Source organism: Oryzias melastigma, linkage group LG15, assembly GCF_002922805.2.
Source record: "Oryzias melastigma strain HK-1 linkage group LG15, ASM292280v2, whole genome shotgun sequence".
Lineage (NCBI taxonomy): Eukaryota > Metazoa > Chordata > Actinopteri > Beloniformes > Adrianichthyidae > Oryzias > Oryzias melastigma.
The window spans coordinates 26,742,549-26,761,624 of NC_050526.1; the positions used below are offsets into that span (position 1 = coordinate 26,742,549).

Genomic DNA, 19,076 nt, shown 5'->3' on the forward strand with positions numbered 1-19,076 from the left:
ATTGGTGAAGGTTCTCATTCATCCAGGTTGTGTTGTCTTGGAGTGGAGTTATTAAATCTTCTTCCTTGAAAAATTACTAAAGTTATCTACTCCCTAAATACTTTGAGACTATATAGTGCAGGATGTAAACATTGGAGCTTATGTGTTTACATTCTTTCAACTACCAAAACTAGTCAACCGTTGACGCAATTAATGTAATTCCAGTGGATTCTGAAGTGATGAAAACAGCTCTCATTGATTTTTAACACTTTACAGTAGTGATTTTTTTGTTGGCTTAAAACAGCTTATAGATGTAATGCATATTGGTGCAAAGTTAATATAAAAAGCTAAATTTCTCTGTGCCAGAATCAGCTGATTTATGATTGAGGAGTTACGGTAGGTCAAAAAGCGTGTTATTTAGGTGTCACTGGTGACATATCCAGTGTTAAGTGGGTAATATAATTCAGACAAATATTCACTACTGTTTTTCAAACATCAAATGTGACGTCATCTGAAGTAAAACCTAATAAAAAAAATATTAGGAATACTATTTATGAATCTACTGTGTTCTGATTAAGAAAACTTGGATGGTTAATAAAAAAATTGATAAACATAATTTTAAATGACAAATTATTCAAACACATTGCATTGTGGTCTATGAAGTCCATAATTCTGTGTTCTTGACATTTTTAACTGTTTTTCCACTATAGTTAACAACTACAAACTATTTTTAAAGTCAAAAGCTTTAGACATAAATATGCATTTTTACTGAATCAAAATTTGCAAAAACAATCACTTTGTTTACAAAAACTAATTACAGACCCATAGGACAATAATATCAGAGAAGCACATCGGGCAATTAACAAAAGGCAGCGGGGAATGATATGTTCTAAAAGGAGTCCCCACATTCCAACAGCAGCTCAGCACGTCATACACATTCAATCCCCACCGGCATCAACAAGAACATGATATTCAACCACAGATGAGCAGAGCTGCTTCACTGCGGCTTGACGCACAGATCTGGGGTGTCTGGCTTGTCAGGTAGCCAGAGGGGGAAAGCACTGTAGATGAAGCAGGACAGGAGAGTGTTGGCTGGATCACGTCTGCCTTTCAGCTCTTGACTAACAGGCTGATTCACCAACGCTTTGGGCACCGACGAAAACCTGATGTTTGGCTTTATTTAAACTAAAAACCAAAACAACAAACGCATAAAGGTTTCTCTTTGCCTTAACACATTTTGGCATTATATTTTAAGTTTGACAATAATTATATTTAATTGATTCATACCGTACATGTAAATATGTCTTTATTATTATAATTATGCCAATAAGATCTTTTTCTTTTATTTTCAATCAATTTATGAATTAATATCTCAAATAGATGCGATAGATATATTTTTTGCCAGTTTTCTTTGCTTTTATTGCTGAAATTGTATGAAATAAACAAATCAAATATTTTGCAGCTACAAGGACAAATCCAGATATCAAAAAATTTAGAAACTATCTATTTTGGTGTGACACAACCATAAAATATTTATTAACTGTGTTTTTCACATAAAAATAAATGTGTTTTATTGGTATTTTAGATGTTTTCTGCACCAAAAATACAATCCAAACAAATATAAAAGAACTCCAAAGAAATAGTACTGAAAAATGATTGAAACTTGTCCATCTTATTGCAAAGAATAAAAGGTAAAACAGAAATGTGATCCATTAAAAAAACTACAATATTGGTCTCAGTTTTACCAAAATACATAAAAACTGAATGTTTTTACTACCTCTTGTCCCTCTGCCTTTTTGATATATTGACATGGATGTGCCTTTTCTCTTTCCTTCACTCCCCCTAGCGACCTCTGCCAGTACTGCGGTCATCCTTTCCAAAACACACAGAGGAGGAGAGAGGTGGGAGATAGAGAGACCCCTCCCCCAGATGACATCAGTGCTCTATTGAAGCAAAGCTAGAGACACACACAACTCCACATTTGTACTGTGATCCACCCATGCACCCATGTCTTCACACAGCCTGCTGATTGTGTGTGTGCGCGTGTGAGGGGGATACCAGTCAGCACAGCAGTCCTGCTGCACATCAACTCCAAAAAGCTCCATCCTTGTGACTGAGAGGAGCTTGATTTTTTTCTTTTTTTTTTATTTTCGTTTTATTTTATCAGAACTTTCTTGGATTTGAATTTATTCCTTCAAAGCCTGGATTGGATTACTGTTTTCCTATTAAGAGGATACCTGTTACTTTCCATTTTGGGGTTAATTAAAAAGGTAAGTGCGTTTGTGCCGACCCGGTCCAGTTGGGAGTGCTTCCCTTTAGTCATTTGGATTTCTCTCCCAGCGAGAAGACCCTGAAAGTAAAACGGAACGCTCCGGAGTCTGTTCAAAAATAAGAAGCAAACGTGACACGTGCAGGTTTCCCCTTTTATTTTCCCTTCATTTGACCCAAAGATTAAAACCAATAAAATCACATCCCTGCTCTTGTAGAGTTAATACAAAACCGACTTGTCATCCCGAGCGCGCAACTTGCTGCTCCATCGCCGCCTCAGAGGCATTCCGCATCCAAGCGCGCACAAACAGTCTCGTTTGGAAACGTCTTCCCCATTTTACGCATGCGGGAAACGATCAGCGGTGAATCCACAAACTTGAGGGGATTAGCGCGCCGTCTGCGCGCAGCCTCGCCGCCGTAGCTCCAGAAGACACCCCGGTGCGCAGCCACAATTGAGGCGCAGACCCCGCGGAGTTAGACATGAAGGGGCAGCTGGAGGGAGCGCTGAATGCGCGCTCAGCGCCGCTCTTTGCACCACAGATCTGCTGCTATTCACACCACCCAAATAAACCAAATTTTCACTCAAGACGCTCAGCCAAATACACGACGTTTATCTGAAGTTTCATAACCATTATGTGTCTGCAGGCAATTAAAATAAGATGGAAATAATTCCACACTGGTGGATATCAGAAAAAAATGCAGAGACTGATTTAAAGTCCTGATCCACTTAGACCAATAAAATATTTTCAGTAACACCTGAGTGGGGACAGTTGTTAATCCAATTTAACTCAGCCTTTTATCTCCATTAGGAGATAAGGTCACCAAAGCTTTAAATAATGTCTCATTGATAAGCTGCTGGCTGTTTTTCAGCACCACGCTGAAGGAAAACTGAACGAAACTGTCAGAAATGTAACGGCTGCTCATTATTATTCAACACAGAAAAAAATGAAAAGGCTGCTAAACATGGCAGACATGAAGACAGGCCCAATTCTTCTCTAATAACGGCCCCAGGCAAAAGTCCCCAGTCAGTGCTTTTCTGAGGGAATTCACATGGAAGATTAACAGCTAACCAGGTCACTGCAGATGGAATCTTGTAAGTAAAAAAAAATTAAGAATAAAATATATATGAATGGGGAAGGGGGGGGGGCACAAAGTACTTCCAAAACTACCAAGGCATATTTTAGATTTAACACTCTACTCTAAGGGGGCCTAATTTGGTTCTTTCCATAATTTATTTAGCCCCCACAAAGCCTAAGAATCATTCTGAAAGTATGATACTGTTTGCAGAGCTCCATCATTTTGATGGGAGAGATGGTGAGATGAACAAATCCCCTCATTTTGGCTGTGTGTCAGCCTGTCTCCTGCAGATAGACTTCTGCAGTTCACCACCAGCATTCATGTCTGAGCGTTTGTGTGCAGACACACATTTTATCTTGCAGTGCCTGCTACCCCCATGTGGGGAAAAACAATTGCAGCTGCTGCAGAGCTCTCCTTTCAGGCCGCTACAAAAGAGAGACCCCCGTCTGTCCGAGGCCTTATATGCTCTTAATGGGTCAGCAAAAGCATCATCTGTTCAGTGCATGTAAAGGCAGCGCCAGGAGGCCACATACCACGTCTTGGTGGTTTTGAAGGTTTTCCCCTTCAGTTGGAACGTGCTCGGTGCTCCTGGGAATTCAGATGTGACCATGAATGTCCCATTGTGTCTCTGCAGCACGGTGGGCCTGTGTCAGGTGTTCTGACATGAAACTTACTGGAAAGTGTGAACCGCAAGCACAACATTTTCCATTTCAGAGAAATTCTTAAGTCTTTATTTCATTTGAATAATGGAAAAAAATAAAACTAAAAAACAGTTTCATTCTCACCTAAGATTGTGTTTTTTTGCTTGATAGTACAGTCTAAACTTAACAAGTGATTAGACAGAATAAACACAATCTGTAAAAACAAAAGAGCTTAGCAATAAACACGTTTGTGTGTAATCAATCATAGTTCAAAAACTGAACTGTATATCAGAGTGAATATCAAAACCACATACAAACAAAGCTGATTTCCCTATGAAGAGTGTACTATGGTGCAACATTAATTTCAACATTTATGAATAATTAAACACTACTTTTAGAGCCGTGTTTCACCTCAATGACAGCTATTTTACTCTGTATTTCACAACTCATTACAATGGGAAATGTTTTCGTCCAAAACCTTTGTCGGTGTCGTTGACACAAAATGAGGCTGTGCACTTGCAGACTAATGTCCACTTAGGAGTACTTTATTTACTACGGCTCTCAATGTCCAACTTTGTGAGGTTCAACTCTCCACTGAAAAGAACCTGTACACATTCAGACAGTTTTTTTCATCAAGGTTCTCAATTTAACTTCACCAGTTTAGATAAAATAAAGCAAAAGCCGCTTTGATTGGTAGATCTCCTGTCCTGCAGTCAGAGTTGATTATAACCGTTTACAGGAAAAATCTACATGAGTGGATCCAAATGACTGAGTTCCCATGAATGTTTTGGTGGTACACAAAATTAGTTTCATTTGTTAGTTTATGAAATAAATACAGAAGTTTGCTGAAAACTATATTAAACAAAAGCAGTTCTATAGCTGTCTTAGTATTAAAGTATTAAAACCTCACCCCCCACAAACCCCCCAATGAGGCTTCAACTCCATGGCCCACGCTTGCCTTGTAGCAAACAATGGAGAGGGGCACTTTCCTGAAATCTGATGCACATTGGGGGGGCTTAAGGTATTTCTGCCTACATATGCTTCTTTTAAAAAGATAATTTATACACCCGACACAATATGAGAAAAAAAGATTAAAAGCTGACATAATTGTAATATATGAGACCGTGTTTCTTATATTTGTGTGTATTATGACTGTCGTTCCAAATGCAGACCAACATTTTTTTTAGCATCACATAGTTTTTTAGTCTAATAACAAATTTTAGTAAAATATGGTAATACACTTTCCCAATATTATGGGGTAGAACCTTCAAGGACAAAATATGATTATAAATAAGTGTCTCCAGCTGACACATATTTCCTACTAATTTCCTTTTAGGCTAAATTATAATGTTTAATCTTTCTCTCCTTGCCTAACTACCTTATTCAGCAAGTTCACAGAGGCGGCATATGGTGCTTTTTTATAATCTACTACTAAGGCAAAACTGGACTAAAAGATCTGTGTTCAGATGGAACAGAAGGAGGAGGGGGGGGTTATGAAACAGCATCTCAAGAGCTGTAATCGAGTTACAAGCTCCTCAATTCCCTAATCTTCCCCCTGTCATGGGTTACAACTGTTAAACGGTGACGCCTTTTGTTCCTAATTTACCTTTGACTGTTTTACAATGCACAGCAGCAGCCAGTACGTCACATGAGCAGAAAGGACAGCAAGCATTGTGTTGTTAAGTGAAACATTTTCTTTGTCAAAGGACATTCTGTTTGCAGTTACAGAAACAGCATTTATACAGAGAATGGCTCAGAGGTACAGGTCATACAGATGAGTGGATGCACCTTCCAATCATGCAACAGACTGTTTTTTAAATGATTTAAGTCATCCCTTAGCAAATTATAGTCTATGTAAGTGTACTATACGTATACTTGTATACTTCTTATTTTATCTATTTCTTGAGGACCAAAAATTTTCCAATTTAGTCAGAAGAAGTATTCAGTTAGTATACGTTTAACACTACATGTACATGGTCCATAGCATACTTGCTATACTTGTATTATGCTTTATATAAATACAAGGGTTATAAGATTTTGTTTAAAAAATCTATTCAGAGTAATGTGAATATAAAAAGGATTCATTTTAAATATGTATTTATGTGATTACTTTTCAGAACACCATTCCGGATGTACGGAGGCTACAGTGAGACTCAGCCTGCTGATGTATGGGAAAAACTGGGCCCTAAAGGATAAGCAACTTGCCCTGTTTTGCTCCCCGGAGGAGAGGAGAACAGTTGTTATCTTCTTCAGGAAAAGGACCAGATCTAAGGATTAATGTGCATTCTGGCTCAACAAGGGAGCAGAGGATTCTGGGTTACCTGAAGACGCAGTCGACACAAGTGAATAGGCCTGGATTGATCCGGTGGCATAGGGGATTGACATGGCTCAGGCCAGCTTTGTGTCAACGCATCATCCCTGCTGAGCACGATGGCAGAAAGGAGCCTTTCCTAAAGCTTCCACCATTTAAAGTGTGGATCAATATATGGCGCAAAAGAAAGAAAAACTAATTTGATGTTATGGCTGTTGAGCCTGAAAATTGCAACAGCCTTTAGGATTTTTAATATTACCAGAGATTGCATGCTTTTTTCCGTGAGTGTGGATGCTTTTTGTGCAGGCTTATCTGCCACGGTAAAGGTTTTGAAAAGCATGAGCCTTTGACAACACAGAGGAGGTCGTCGTTCAAACAAGGATCAGCTCTGCAAACACTGACCAGGTCGGGACATCACAAGATACCCCCTTTGGACAAACTTTTCCTTTAAGAGAGGATAAAAGCAAATTCAAGAGGAAATCTTGATTGGATTTGGCTGGATGAAAAGGATTTACTGCCTCATTTGAATCAGGTATGACAAATGCAGACTCTTTCCTGTCTTTCAGATATGCTGATTATTTTTTTAAATTACATTAGGGAAGAGAACTCAAGGCACAAATCTATGTTTTCCAACATTAAATTGTTTACATAACTGGAAAAATGTGACACTTGGCATTTTTGGAATTCTCAAAGAGATTTAATTTAAGTTTTAGGACATATAAATGTTAATTTTGTTATGTGTACACAAAAATCTAAAAGACATCATAATAAGTGCATAAGTTTGCAAGTCCATCTTGATTGAAAAACTTTTGTAAATGTAGCTTTGATCTGGTAACTTTCTTGCAGACTTGTGAAGCACAAACTCCACCCTTGATGCTGGGTAGGAAGAAAAAAATAACGTATTGCATCCTAGCAATTTTAAAATGTTTAGGCCAAAACATTTTTCTTTCAATAGTTTATGATAGAACCCTATAAATTGGTTTTAATTTGTGGTATTGCTTTTAATCTGGTGTTTTAATGTCTTATTTTAGAAAGTGGTGACAGACTGTTTCAGTCAGCAACCTTAGCAATATTTTTTTTGTTTCCATTTCTTAAAAACCCTTTGCATTAATTTAAATATTTGCTTTTTTAGGGCATCTTGTGTGACTAGACTGCCAGACACCACAGCTTCAAGATGGTATATCAATGCAAGTCCTTCCTCCTCTTCCTCATCAGGATCGGGTTGTTGCTGGGTCTTGCCAACCCCTTGGTCACGTCAGCGTCATGTCCCTCAGTCTGCCGCTGTGATGGGACGTTCATATACTGTAATGACAGAGGCCTGACTTCCATCCCTCTTGGTATACCCCGGGATGCCACAGTGCTATTTCTGCAAAACAACCGCATTAAGAGTTCAGGCATTCCTACTGAGCTACGCAGACTTTCTAAAGTGGAGAAGATCTACCTTTACTGCAACAATTTAGACGAGTTTCCCACCAATCTTCCTCTTGGACTAAAAGAGCTTCATCTTCAGGAGAACAACATCAGGATGATTACCCACTCCTCTTTGGCCCAAATTCCCTACATTGAAGAACTCCACCTGGATGATAATTCTGTATCAGCAGTCAGCATAGAAGACGGGGCCTTTAGGGACAGTAATCACCTCAGATTGCTTTTCCTCTCCAGGAACCACCTTAGCACCATTCCATCAGGCCTGCCCATGAGCATTGAGGAGTTGCGCTTTGAAGACAACCGCATCTCCTCCATCTCAGAGCAATCACTGCAAGATCTCATCAATCTGAAACGACTTATACTTGATGGTAACCTGCTCAACAACCGTGGAATTGGGGAGTTGGCTTTAATCAACCTTATCAACCTGACTGAGCTCTCACTAGTGAGAAATTCCTTGACATCGCCACCAGCCAACTTACCTGGCACCAGTTTGGAGAAGTTACAGCTACAAGATAATCACATTAGCCGGATCCCGCCTGGGGCTTTTGCCTTTCTTAGACAGCTGTATCGCCTGGACTTGTCGGGTAACAAGCTCACCAGCCTCCCACAAGGTGTGTTTGAAGATCTGGACAATCTCACCCAGCTCCTGCTCCGTAATAACCCATGGCAATGCACTTGCAGGATGAAATGGGTGCGTGACTGGTTGAGGTCATTACCATCAAAAGTGAATGTACGTGGCTTGATGTGCCAAGGTCCTGATAAGGTCAAAGGCATGGCAATTAAAGATTTAACTACAGATATGTTTAACTGCACAGACTCAGAACTCTTTTCCATATACGAGACAAGCACAGTCTCCAACACTTTCAGCACATCCAAGCCCCAGAGGCCCTCATTTGTCACCCGACGGCCTGGAGTAAAAGGGCCTGACATCAGTAAGAATTACCGCAGCACCACCACATCTTCAGGCAAAAAGATCATCACCATCAGTGTAATGTCAAGTAGTGAAGATGCAATACATATATCATGGAGGGTGTCACAACCAATGACTGCCCTACGGCTTAGCTGGCTAAAACAAGGACACAGCCCTGCCTTTGGATCCATCACCGAGACCATAGTGCAAGGAGAACGGACCGAGTATCTACTCACTGCGCTGGAGCCTGATTCTTCCTACAGAATATGCATGGTTCCCATGGAGACCAGCAACATTTACCTGTCAGATGAAACTCCTGTTTGCATCGAGACACAGACTGGTCCTCACAGATCATACAACCCAACAACAATTTTAAACAGAGAACAGGAGAAAGAGCCTTACAAAAATTCCAGTCTGCCTTTGGCTGCTATCATTGGAGGGGCTGTAGCTCTTCTGGCAATAATCATGTTGGCCCTAGTGTGCTGGTACATCCACAGAAATGGTTCACTTTTTTCCAGAAACTGCACCTACAATAAGGGCCGTCGGAGAAAGGACGACTATGCTGAGGCTGGCACTAAAAAGGACAATTCCATCCTTGAAATAAGAGAAACTACTTTTCAAATGATTCCTATAAATCACCTACCAGTATCCAAGGAGGAGTTTGTGATACACACAATTTTCCCACCTAATGGATTGAGTTTATACAAAAGTCCTCACAATGAGAACAGCATTAACAACAGGAGCTACAGAGACAGTGGAATACCAGATTCAGACCATTCCCATTCATGATATTGCACATGGACATTTGTGACAAGTGCGTGACTGAAAAATGGAGTGGCAAGACTTTTACAAAACACTGGATCTATAGGACTGAGGAAGTAATGTTCTGTTCATTTGCCATATAATTTATATTTAAGGACGTTTTATGAAGATGGAGAACGTTCCAGCTGCAGTCCATCACTGAACCATCAGTGAGTTACTAACTGCAATTCTATATTTTAGGGTTTTGTAGTATTTGTACTGTACTTCCTTTGCTTAAGGTTATTGACCAACAAAGAAACTCTGTGTTCTATTAAGATATAATGACTTGTCAACTGTGAAAGTGGGTTTTCATTGCTGTGTTGAACAATCAGACTTTAGAAAACCTTGTAGTATAAGCACAGGTCATTCTTTTTACTTTGTGGCTGTTAGAAAAACAAAAGGCAAAAAAATTACAAGACACTAAAACAAAAGGCACAGCTCATTAAATAGTTCACTAAGCAGGCATGTTGCCTCCTAAAAGATTGAGCAGTCAGTAGCAAACTCCAAATACTATGGACCAAGAAGTTTACGGTAGTGTTACCCTAATGTGGGCTTTTGAGAAACTAAAGATGAGGTGCCATGATATTCTTTTTCTTTTTTTAAATTTCTGCTTTGTTTAATGTGTTACTTCTACTTGCAAAAAGGCAGATCACAGCGAAGCAGGGTTTTGATGTTCCTGAAAAGATTGTAGGCCACAGCACGGGGCAGATAAAGCACACCAATCTTGAGGGGCTTTCTGCTCCTGCAAACACATAGGCAGGTCATGCTGACACAGAAGACCCCCCTGACCAACTTTGTTTGTACAACCCAACAATGGCCAAATGACAATGACGGCATTCTTTAGTAGGATGTACCATACAATGTACCGTTTATTTTATAGCCTCCCACCAAGATAAAACAGATTAAACATGTTCATTAAAATGAAGACAGTGTCAGTAAAACCCTCTTGTATTATTTTGTACCATTTTCCAAATGAACACAGTTTTATGTTGCCACTGTTTAAAGTAAAATTTCTTTACAATTAAAAAAACCAAAGTGCATTGTATGCCCTTTGGCCAGTCTTGTACGTGCCTTGATCTAATGCTTATTGTATTTAGCTTTTTAAGAAAGCAGTGACTTTTTTTCATACACACTTGAATATGAAAAATATTGGTCATATTACAGAATAAAAGTGGATAAAAAAATATGAATTTTCTCTGTCTTATCTCAAAAATTGCTTGTATTACATTTTTAAAAGGATTTCTCCAATTCTTATTTGCGCTTTACTGTTATTGAAGTGTTTAGTAACTTTTTTATTGTATTGACAAACTCCTCTAAAGTGCCAAAGGGGGCTACACCTACATTGATATATCAAACCCACTGCTATGCACAGTGTTAAATGTGCTTATGAATATCTGGAAATAAATCCCGCAGCCTGCTCTATTTTCATCCTTCATAAAGATGTGAATTATCATGCATCATAACCAGACTCCCTTTCTACAACAAAGATTTCCTTAAAACTGCTCAAAAATTGCTTGAGACCCAGTTTTCCACTCAATGGGCAGTGCACAGAGCAACATCTGCTTGAGGCTGCTTTTGTTCTTTTGTGCTGTGAAGTCATGTGTAACTTATCCGATTGGTTAGAGAAGGGGAAAAAAAAATCACGGCGGAGAAAAAAGTGGGCTGTGGAAACTCTAGGGATGATGAACCTCCCAGCCACCCGGACAGCACCATGTACGAGGCTTGTTGGGTGGATGGGCAGATCCTGCAGGGATGGCCATGTCTGCAGGGGATGGAGGATACATATTTTGCTGCAGGCAGCATACTTAATGACATGGTTGCAGATTTCTCTGGCAGGGGAAAACATTTGCTTGCATTAGAGCAGCATATGCAACGATTTTATATTTGACAGCAAAACACAACATTATGTGCAAACTGAGAGGAAGTTTATGCATTTCCGATCATACTGTACTTTCCAACAATTTATGTAAGCAACATATTCTGTAAATATTTTGTAAGAAGCATTTTATTTTACATGTAATATTTTTAATCTGAAAGTCCTCACTTCAGTGAGGAAAAATAGGGAATGCATTCCAAACCTCAAGTATACAGTCATTCCGACAAACACACAATTATATCAGAATTTATGGGAGTGAAGCTAATCAGTTTCCTTTTAGAAAGAAAAAACGCAAAATCATTTAGATAAATGTTTTTGAGCAAGTGTTCTAAAAAAGAATCTGGTGAATTGCAATAACTGAAATTCCTTCTGCACAGCAATCATTTGTGCTTTTGGAATAAATAAAAAGCTCCGTCATTAGATCTGAAGACCACTTTAAAGCTTTGACACGTATCCAGTCACCTGTGTAATAAATTGCTGCCTCACAATACAATGAATAGCTCATTCTGTTGTTTAGACTTTCACTGAAAAATAATACATCAAGCAAAAGGGCTTTGTGCCTCTTGAAAGACTCAAGAATGAGATAAAAATGGATGAAGCAGACCTAAAACAACAACCTTTAGGCAATCTGTCCTTCAAACTATTTATTAATCACCTTCAAGTTCTCGCTGGGGTCAGACGACGGTCTGAACAACACAGGCTGCCCGTGCATTTGTCTTAAGTGACACATGCAGAGCTTAATGATGTTTTTCCTTTATCTAACCCTGTGACTAAAGTTAATGGAGGGGCAGGTGCACTGTCTGCCCCAAGCTCTTGTTATTGCTATTCTAATGCACTAGTCAGGCAATCGGTCACATTTGCATTCCTATAGATGTTAGCATCAAAGCACCCCTGCACTGCCTCATCGCCAGAAGCCATGCATGGTTTTTCTCCATTAGCGCTATTAGGAGGATCCAAAAGAACAGGCTATGTGACCCCACGCTTTTGCAAAGGTCAGTAAGGTCAGGTCAGGATCAGTTCAAAGATCTTAGGGGATGAAAAATTATTGCATGAGACTACCCCCAAAACAGAATCCTTCATAAAAGCATTCAATAATGAATCAGTCCATTTGGTGGATGATTCCCTTTAAAAAGGTACTTATATTAAAGCAATTCAAGTCAAGACATTTCAAACATAAGAAAAAGTACCTAAAAGAAAAATGTTTTTTAGTTTAATTTGATAGATGTACTTTTTAATAATGTAATTCTAAACTAGAAATAACGAGTTAGAGCAAGATGGTAAAAATTACTTGGAAACCACCCCCCCCCCCATCGGACAGCTTTTGTTTCATTGTAAAATAGATTATTGAACAACAGATGGCGTGAACCCCAGTTTTGCTGCCTACAGGTAGTAGGTAAAAAAGTGAAAGCTTATTTATCAATTTTTGCAAACAGAACAGAAATGCTGTGAACTGCAGATAACCATGTGTACATCATTCCTGATTTCAAACTAGCAGCTTAAAAACAGAATTTAAAAAAATGTAAGGTCCACCAAGTGAATTGAATGGGACTAAGGTTCTTCAGCTAGTGCTGAACATTCATTATAGACTAGAAAGAAAAATGATTCATGATGCCACGAAACCAATATGGTTGCTTTCACAGAATAATGTCAATAGTGTTACTTTACAGTCATAGAGAATGACCCATTGAACCTTGAACCGTTTAATGTGAAAGACTTTAACTCAAAGCAGCACACAGTTTCATGGTTATGAAAAACAACTGCAATGAGACTTCCTTTGGGCTGCATTTTCAAGCAAACATTATTTACTTGGGTTTTTTGTATTCATCATTCATGAGGGCTTTATGAAAGAGGCTTGTAGGTGTGGTAATTCAAACACATACAGATCAGTGTCTGTATTTTTTTTTCTTTAAAGTAGAATGACTTTTTTTCTACTGTAGTGTAAAACATCAGGACTTATTTGCGATGGTTTTTGACAGTAAAAAGTTCATCCCAGCCCATGTGAGCGCCAGCATCTGTGACTGCACTTTGTTTACATGTATAATTATAAATGTGACAGTTGTTCTTATTTTGTTCTTTCATGTGGACCATTGCACATTTGCACCACATCTAATTAGCATACAAAGTCAAACATACAGATTAATATTCACAGAAGCAAAATAAGCCAAAGTCAACACCTCCCTTCCTCCCAGTTGTCCCTCGACTGTCATATGTGACATTGTTTTTCTCGGTCACAAGCACAATCTGTTCTGGCAGTAAAAGAGCGCCGGGGTGAAAACATTGTGTACGGTGTGAGATGTGTCAGTGTGAGTGATGTGGTCCGATGTGGGGGTGTTGTCCCCTCTCTTCCATCTCTGACTGGCTCCCCAAAGCCTGCAGGCCAAGACCCTCTCTATCTCTTCACATTACTCAGTGACCTGAAACCACAAGGCCAAAAAACTTAACCAGCTCCTCTGTCTTCCTAATGAATCCAATTCTTTGCCTGAGAGAACAAGGCATGCACATATATCCATTGCAACTTGAAATTGGCTGACATTAATATAAATTAACAAGAGGCACCCCCATAAAAGCTGTGCCACCCTAAATACCATATAACGAAAAAAAAAAAACCTTCTGTTTTACTTGATAAAGACGGCAGCTCACTGAGCACCCGAAAAATCCAGAGTCAATAATCTCATTTAAAACAGACAATAAGCAAAACAAAAGCAGAGAGGCTGATTAGTGTTGATGACATTACACTGTGAATTATACACAATATGTTATAAAAATATCCATATAATTGACTCTGCTCTGTGGCAGTCATTAATTCCTGTCTTCCATTAAGTGGTTTAAATGATCCTGTAAGAGACCATACATCTCCTGATGCCCTTTATGAGATCAACACCACGTCCCCCTTAGAACTTAATCGACCCTGGGTCTCATTTGTCTATAAAGTCTGATGCAAGGGAATAATCATTTCATTTGTAAAGGTTCTGAGGGGTCCAACTTGTCCATTACCCGGAGCAGGTTTGCAGCTCTGCAGCGGGAAGCAAAGCTTCACTTCGATCCGTTCTCTTTCTCATTTATGCTAAGCCAGCTTTGAATGTCAGTGCAGCATTTGCATGCCAATTTGGCTCTGTCTGCAGCACATTATTTTCCGACGTTGACAGCCTAATCACATGCAAGCTTAGCTCACTTTGTGAACCTAATACCTGGGACTGCACAGTAATACTAAAGCAGAACCCAGGTTTGGGTGATGTTCACGTCGGGATCTTTGTTATTTGAACTCAAATGCAGAAAATGCTGCAAACACATCAGCTCACTGACAAGAAGTGAAAATGTTCCGACAGACATAACCTTGTTAACCACACCCATTTGAAAGCGCACAAATGACTTGATAAAGCTTTGGTTCTCGCACTCAGAGGACTGATTGTGTTCTCTTTTGATGTCTGAGTGGAAAAGTCAACCTCTGAAGATTTGATTTTATACTGTTGACAATCTGACCTTTCAGCAGCAACTCAGTAACTCACCAGGGAAGCTTATTAAGGTCTTCAGTAACTAACATTTCATAATTAACGCATACATTTGTTTAAGCATGAGGCTGTTTACATAGTGATGGGAAATTCAACAGAATTAAACCTAAGATTTAGCCAAGGCAGACCAAGAGGGGCATCCCATTTCAATGTTATGTCGAAGTACAGACATGTGGCTAAGTCCTGCAGCGAGTTTTGACCACAATTTACTAGTGGCATGGCAATGTGGTCTGGTAAAAATTCAAATGAAATGTTCAAATATTTGAACTTAGGTGAAGAATTCGCATTCCGTCCAATCAGGAACTCCCTTTTTTCCTGTAATGGGATCCAAAACCAACATGGAGGCGGAATCCAGTTGTCCTATATAAAAGATATATATATATGATTTTATTCTCATTTTTCAGACTAATGTGGGACAGTAAGTCTTAAAACTGGGTAACAGGAGACGGAAGTAACATTGAAAGCGTCCGTTATTCAGACACAGCTCCTGCAGCAGATGATGAACCTCAACATACTGGGAGAGTCTCTGAATGATCTCATGAATCCAGACATAAAGAGATGTGATTACTAATGCCTTTGCTTAAAATAAATGTTGCTTAAAATAAATCTCTCAACATTATCTATTTATCATCCATGTAGCAATGAAGCTAAAAATGTTTGATTGTAATTTCTCATGCGGTGGGAGCAGCAGGTTTATGAACCAACTTTTGGACAAGTTCAGCAGCAAATTTAATGTGTGTTAAAACAGAGACAGCAGATGCAAATTTCCAGTGAAAATTGCCTTCTGTGTGAATGTGGCATCAGAATTTTGCTTTGCAGCACACTGGATATATTTTGGATCCAGACTGAGCCACCAACCTGTAACATTATTAAAATTTTACATGGACTCTTCACTATACAGTTTTTATTGCAGCATCTAAGTTTTTAGAGAAAACCTAAAGTTGCAATAAAATAACAGCAGTTTCCAACTGAAGCTGAAAGTTTTCACACAGGACTGCCGATAGACTGAGAAAACCTGAAAAGTCTACAACTAAACAAACTTAAGAAGAAAAAGTTGTAGGGAGAAGCCACCAGTGGTCAGAACACAGGGATGGGGGTGTGGTGGGAGATGTGGGATTAATTAAAGGCTGCTGTCACTGTGGAGCGCTGATGACACAGTCACACGATTACTGAGATCTCTGTGTGAGAAGAATCTGCTCCCACACCTCATTTCCTCCCCACTGAGGGGTAGGGGGGTGGGGGCAAAACAGGGCCGTCTGTTGCTCAAAATACCAAGGAATCATTTTTCATTTAGAGGAATTTAAAAATACAAATAGAAAAGAGGGCAGAGGACAGAAGAATGAAGTGAAGTTCTTTAGCATCTGAATAGGCCAGAGGAATCTATTACACAGAGAAACAGTCTGATTGTGGGAGGGGAAAGGTCAAAGGATGTAAGCCACTGTAATCTTAAGATCACCCCCGCTTAAAATCTGTTCAAGTTAGCAGGGCGATATGTGTGACCATGAACGCTCTGATGCAGCTTAAACTAACATCTGGCAACAGACCCGTATTCCATTATTTTCTAGCTGATTACAAATCCCTTCGTATCAAACAAATACGTTGACACAAGCCACCACCAGATGACATTCTTAGCTGCATCTGCAGACATCCTTTTATTTCCTTTTATTTTATTCTTTTTTTTTTTTTTGCAGTTTTTACATTTCCATATATAAAAAAATTGTCCAGTGTTTGAGTATGCAGCTGGGGTAAATTTTGCCAAATTAACACTACGAAGCTGAACTGATGTGTTGCTCTCCTTTGTGGACTGGAAAAGCTGGAACACTAAATGCAGACATGAATCAAACGTTTAAAGTCTGCACAGTCTGCCTGCTTTTCTCATCACACATCTGCAATTCTGTCTGAGAATCTCTAAATGCCTTTTTGTTTCATTTCCAGGTAAGTGTATTTAATACACCATAAATAATGTGCAGTAAGTGATTCTCCACAATGAAAAATATGACATTTTTCTGTAAACATTTGTCACTGTGCAAACAAGATACCATCTGCTGAGGTAACATTTCCTTAAAATCCCTACAAACCAAGTATGTCTCCATTAAAAATGTATGGAATACTTTCAGGTCTGGCTGCCATTATAAATTTAGTTTGTCCCAACAACCGGCCTGAATCAAGACTCTCGTCTCTGGAGGGATAAGGCTGATTCATGCTCCACAAAAAGCAAGACACTTGTCTCGCACTCAAGCCTGCAAGAAGAGCAGTCTTTCTGGCCAGGACATTTCATGCTCTACAAGAGGCTAAAGCACAGAGCGCCTGTGAATTCTTCTGCTCCCACTGCAGCATACATCACTACAGCTGAGAATTGTAACTACAAAAGCCTTCAGCGGCAACACGGCGGCAGCGGCAACAGTTGCTGTTTTTCAGTTGATTTGAGAGGAACAGAAGCACATGGCTGAAGCAGAGAAAAGGGATGTGTTGTTACTACGAGCGATTGCCGAGGAAATGAAGAAAGAGTGTGAACGCAGATGTCTGTCAGATCCAGGCAGAATCACATCGTTCAGCACATTTTTGTGTGCTCAACATACACGTCCTCACAGCGTTCCACTGCAAAACACACCTCAAATGTGTTTGTGTTGGTGAACAAGCTGAGAAATCTCCATATTTGGAGGCGCGAGACAAACTTGACGTTCCCTGTGTCTTGAACCTTGTCACAACTGCCCTTACGGGTGAATACAGGCTGTCGGTGGGTGAAAATTGGGCAAACCTGTATGCAGCAATGAGATGGCCCGCACAAAATATAAGGTCGTAGACTGCTTGGTAAGTCCGTAGACCCAAATGTTAACGCAATTTTTTTTCCTAAGAGCAATAGGTCGTAGTGAATATTTAAACAACATGTAAGGGTAAGCATACAGTAAGGTAGGTGCGAAGGCTTTACTGCTGCACATGTGAAACAGTCTTCCGTGTTCCAAAACATAAACCTGTCCTTACACCAGAAGTGCCCAACCGTAGTCTCAAAGATCTATCCCCCTGCTGAGTTTCCAGCTGTCCTTGCCCTTCACTCAGTGCTGATTAAGTGAATCAGATGATTCCAGGTTCTGACTGAACACACTAGCAAGGAGGGCACAGAAAGCTGGAGAACAAACAGGGTGGCAGATGTGAAGAATCAGAAATAAGCAGTTTTGAATCTATAAGTTACTGTTATTCAACTTTTTCTTCTTTTTGTTAAATTCATACAGAAACCTAGAAAAAAGTAAAAGCAGTCAAGAGCAATCCAGTCTAAAATAAAACTGAACCAGGGGAAAAACATACAGGTTACCACAAACATTCAAGCTGGGTTTAATTCAATGACATCTTTAACTTTATTTTGTGATTTTTTTTGTAGTTGTTTTAGCAAAACACATACATATTAAGATGAGAAGCATAGCCTATCCTGATCAAATCTGAGACATCTCTTTAAAAGAAAACTGCTTTCAAATTGTAATGTGTTTGCAAGAAATAATGTAGCACTGGGGCTCATTAATTCACACCTTACTGTACCTGTCGAGAGAAAAAAAATCTCAAAACAGAACAGAAACTGTGAAATAAAAAGGAATATATGTAGAATTTGAAGTCTGGAAATGTCAAACTATTTCCAAAATTACATTATCTTCCTTACGTGTTCTCCTTTGAATGTTAAACATATTTGAGATCCTTACTAATTAGTGTACTTGAAATCTTTTGTATAACCAGAGGCTTTCTGGCAACTAATGACATACCTCTATAATTTGGAGAGTTCATTTAAGACAAAACTTAAACAGAAGAAGTTTTCACTGTCAGAAAAGACTGCTGGGAGTGTTGACAGGGCCATTCCTCATTTTATAATTATGCTGGATTATTATTAGCTAGAGACGCAACTGACAGGGAAGACATACAATGATGGGAACACTACGCTAATGAAATCAGAGGATGCCAGGAAGTGCACACTGAGAAAATTAGGTTGTTGTGCAGAGATTCTACAGTGTGTGAAGACAACCCAACTAAAAACTTCCGTTATATTTTGCAAACGCAGAGTTTTTTCTTTGGTTATATTTATTTTGTGGCACACTTTCTCTTCGTTTGCTCCATACTTCCTGTGTCCTCCTGTGACAGCATTCATCTGAACGTTCTCAGCCTGGTGCTACCGTGACGAGGTCGCTGGCTTTTGTGTAGTCACCAGAATTATTCAATACCACTATGAGTTTGGTCATTAATCACAGAGTCACCCAGTTGTGTTCATACATGACACGAGGGGAGGCCCTCTTTG

General features: G+C 39.4%; 2 protein-coding genes across 2 annotated transcripts in view; one reads left to right on the plus strand and one right to left on the minus strand.

The window, feature by feature from the left end:
• Positions 1-19,076, minus strand: part of macrod2 (mono-ADP ribosylhydrolase 2) — a 416,332-nt gene that overhangs the window by 348,551 nt on the left and 48,705 nt on the right. The gene's annotated exons all lie outside the window — the stretch shown is intronic.
• On the plus strand, positions 1,850-10,599 carry flrt3 (fibronectin leucine rich transmembrane 3). The gene is made up of 3 exons (XM_024296697.2): positions 1,850-2,249; positions 6,083-6,808; positions 7,409-10,599. Exon 3 carries the CDS (start codon positions 7,451-7,453, stop codon positions 9,401-9,403), a length of 1,953 nt encoding a protein of 650 aa, XP_024152465.1. The 5' UTR covers positions 1,850-2,249; positions 6,083-6,808; positions 7,409-7,450; the 3' UTR covers positions 9,404-10,599.

What these genes read in the sequence shown, in the direction of transcription:
- flrt3 (XM_024296697.2), top strand. Translation starts at nt 7,451, where the DNA reads ATGGTATATCAATGCAAGTCCTTCCTCCTCTTCCTCATCAGGATCGGG.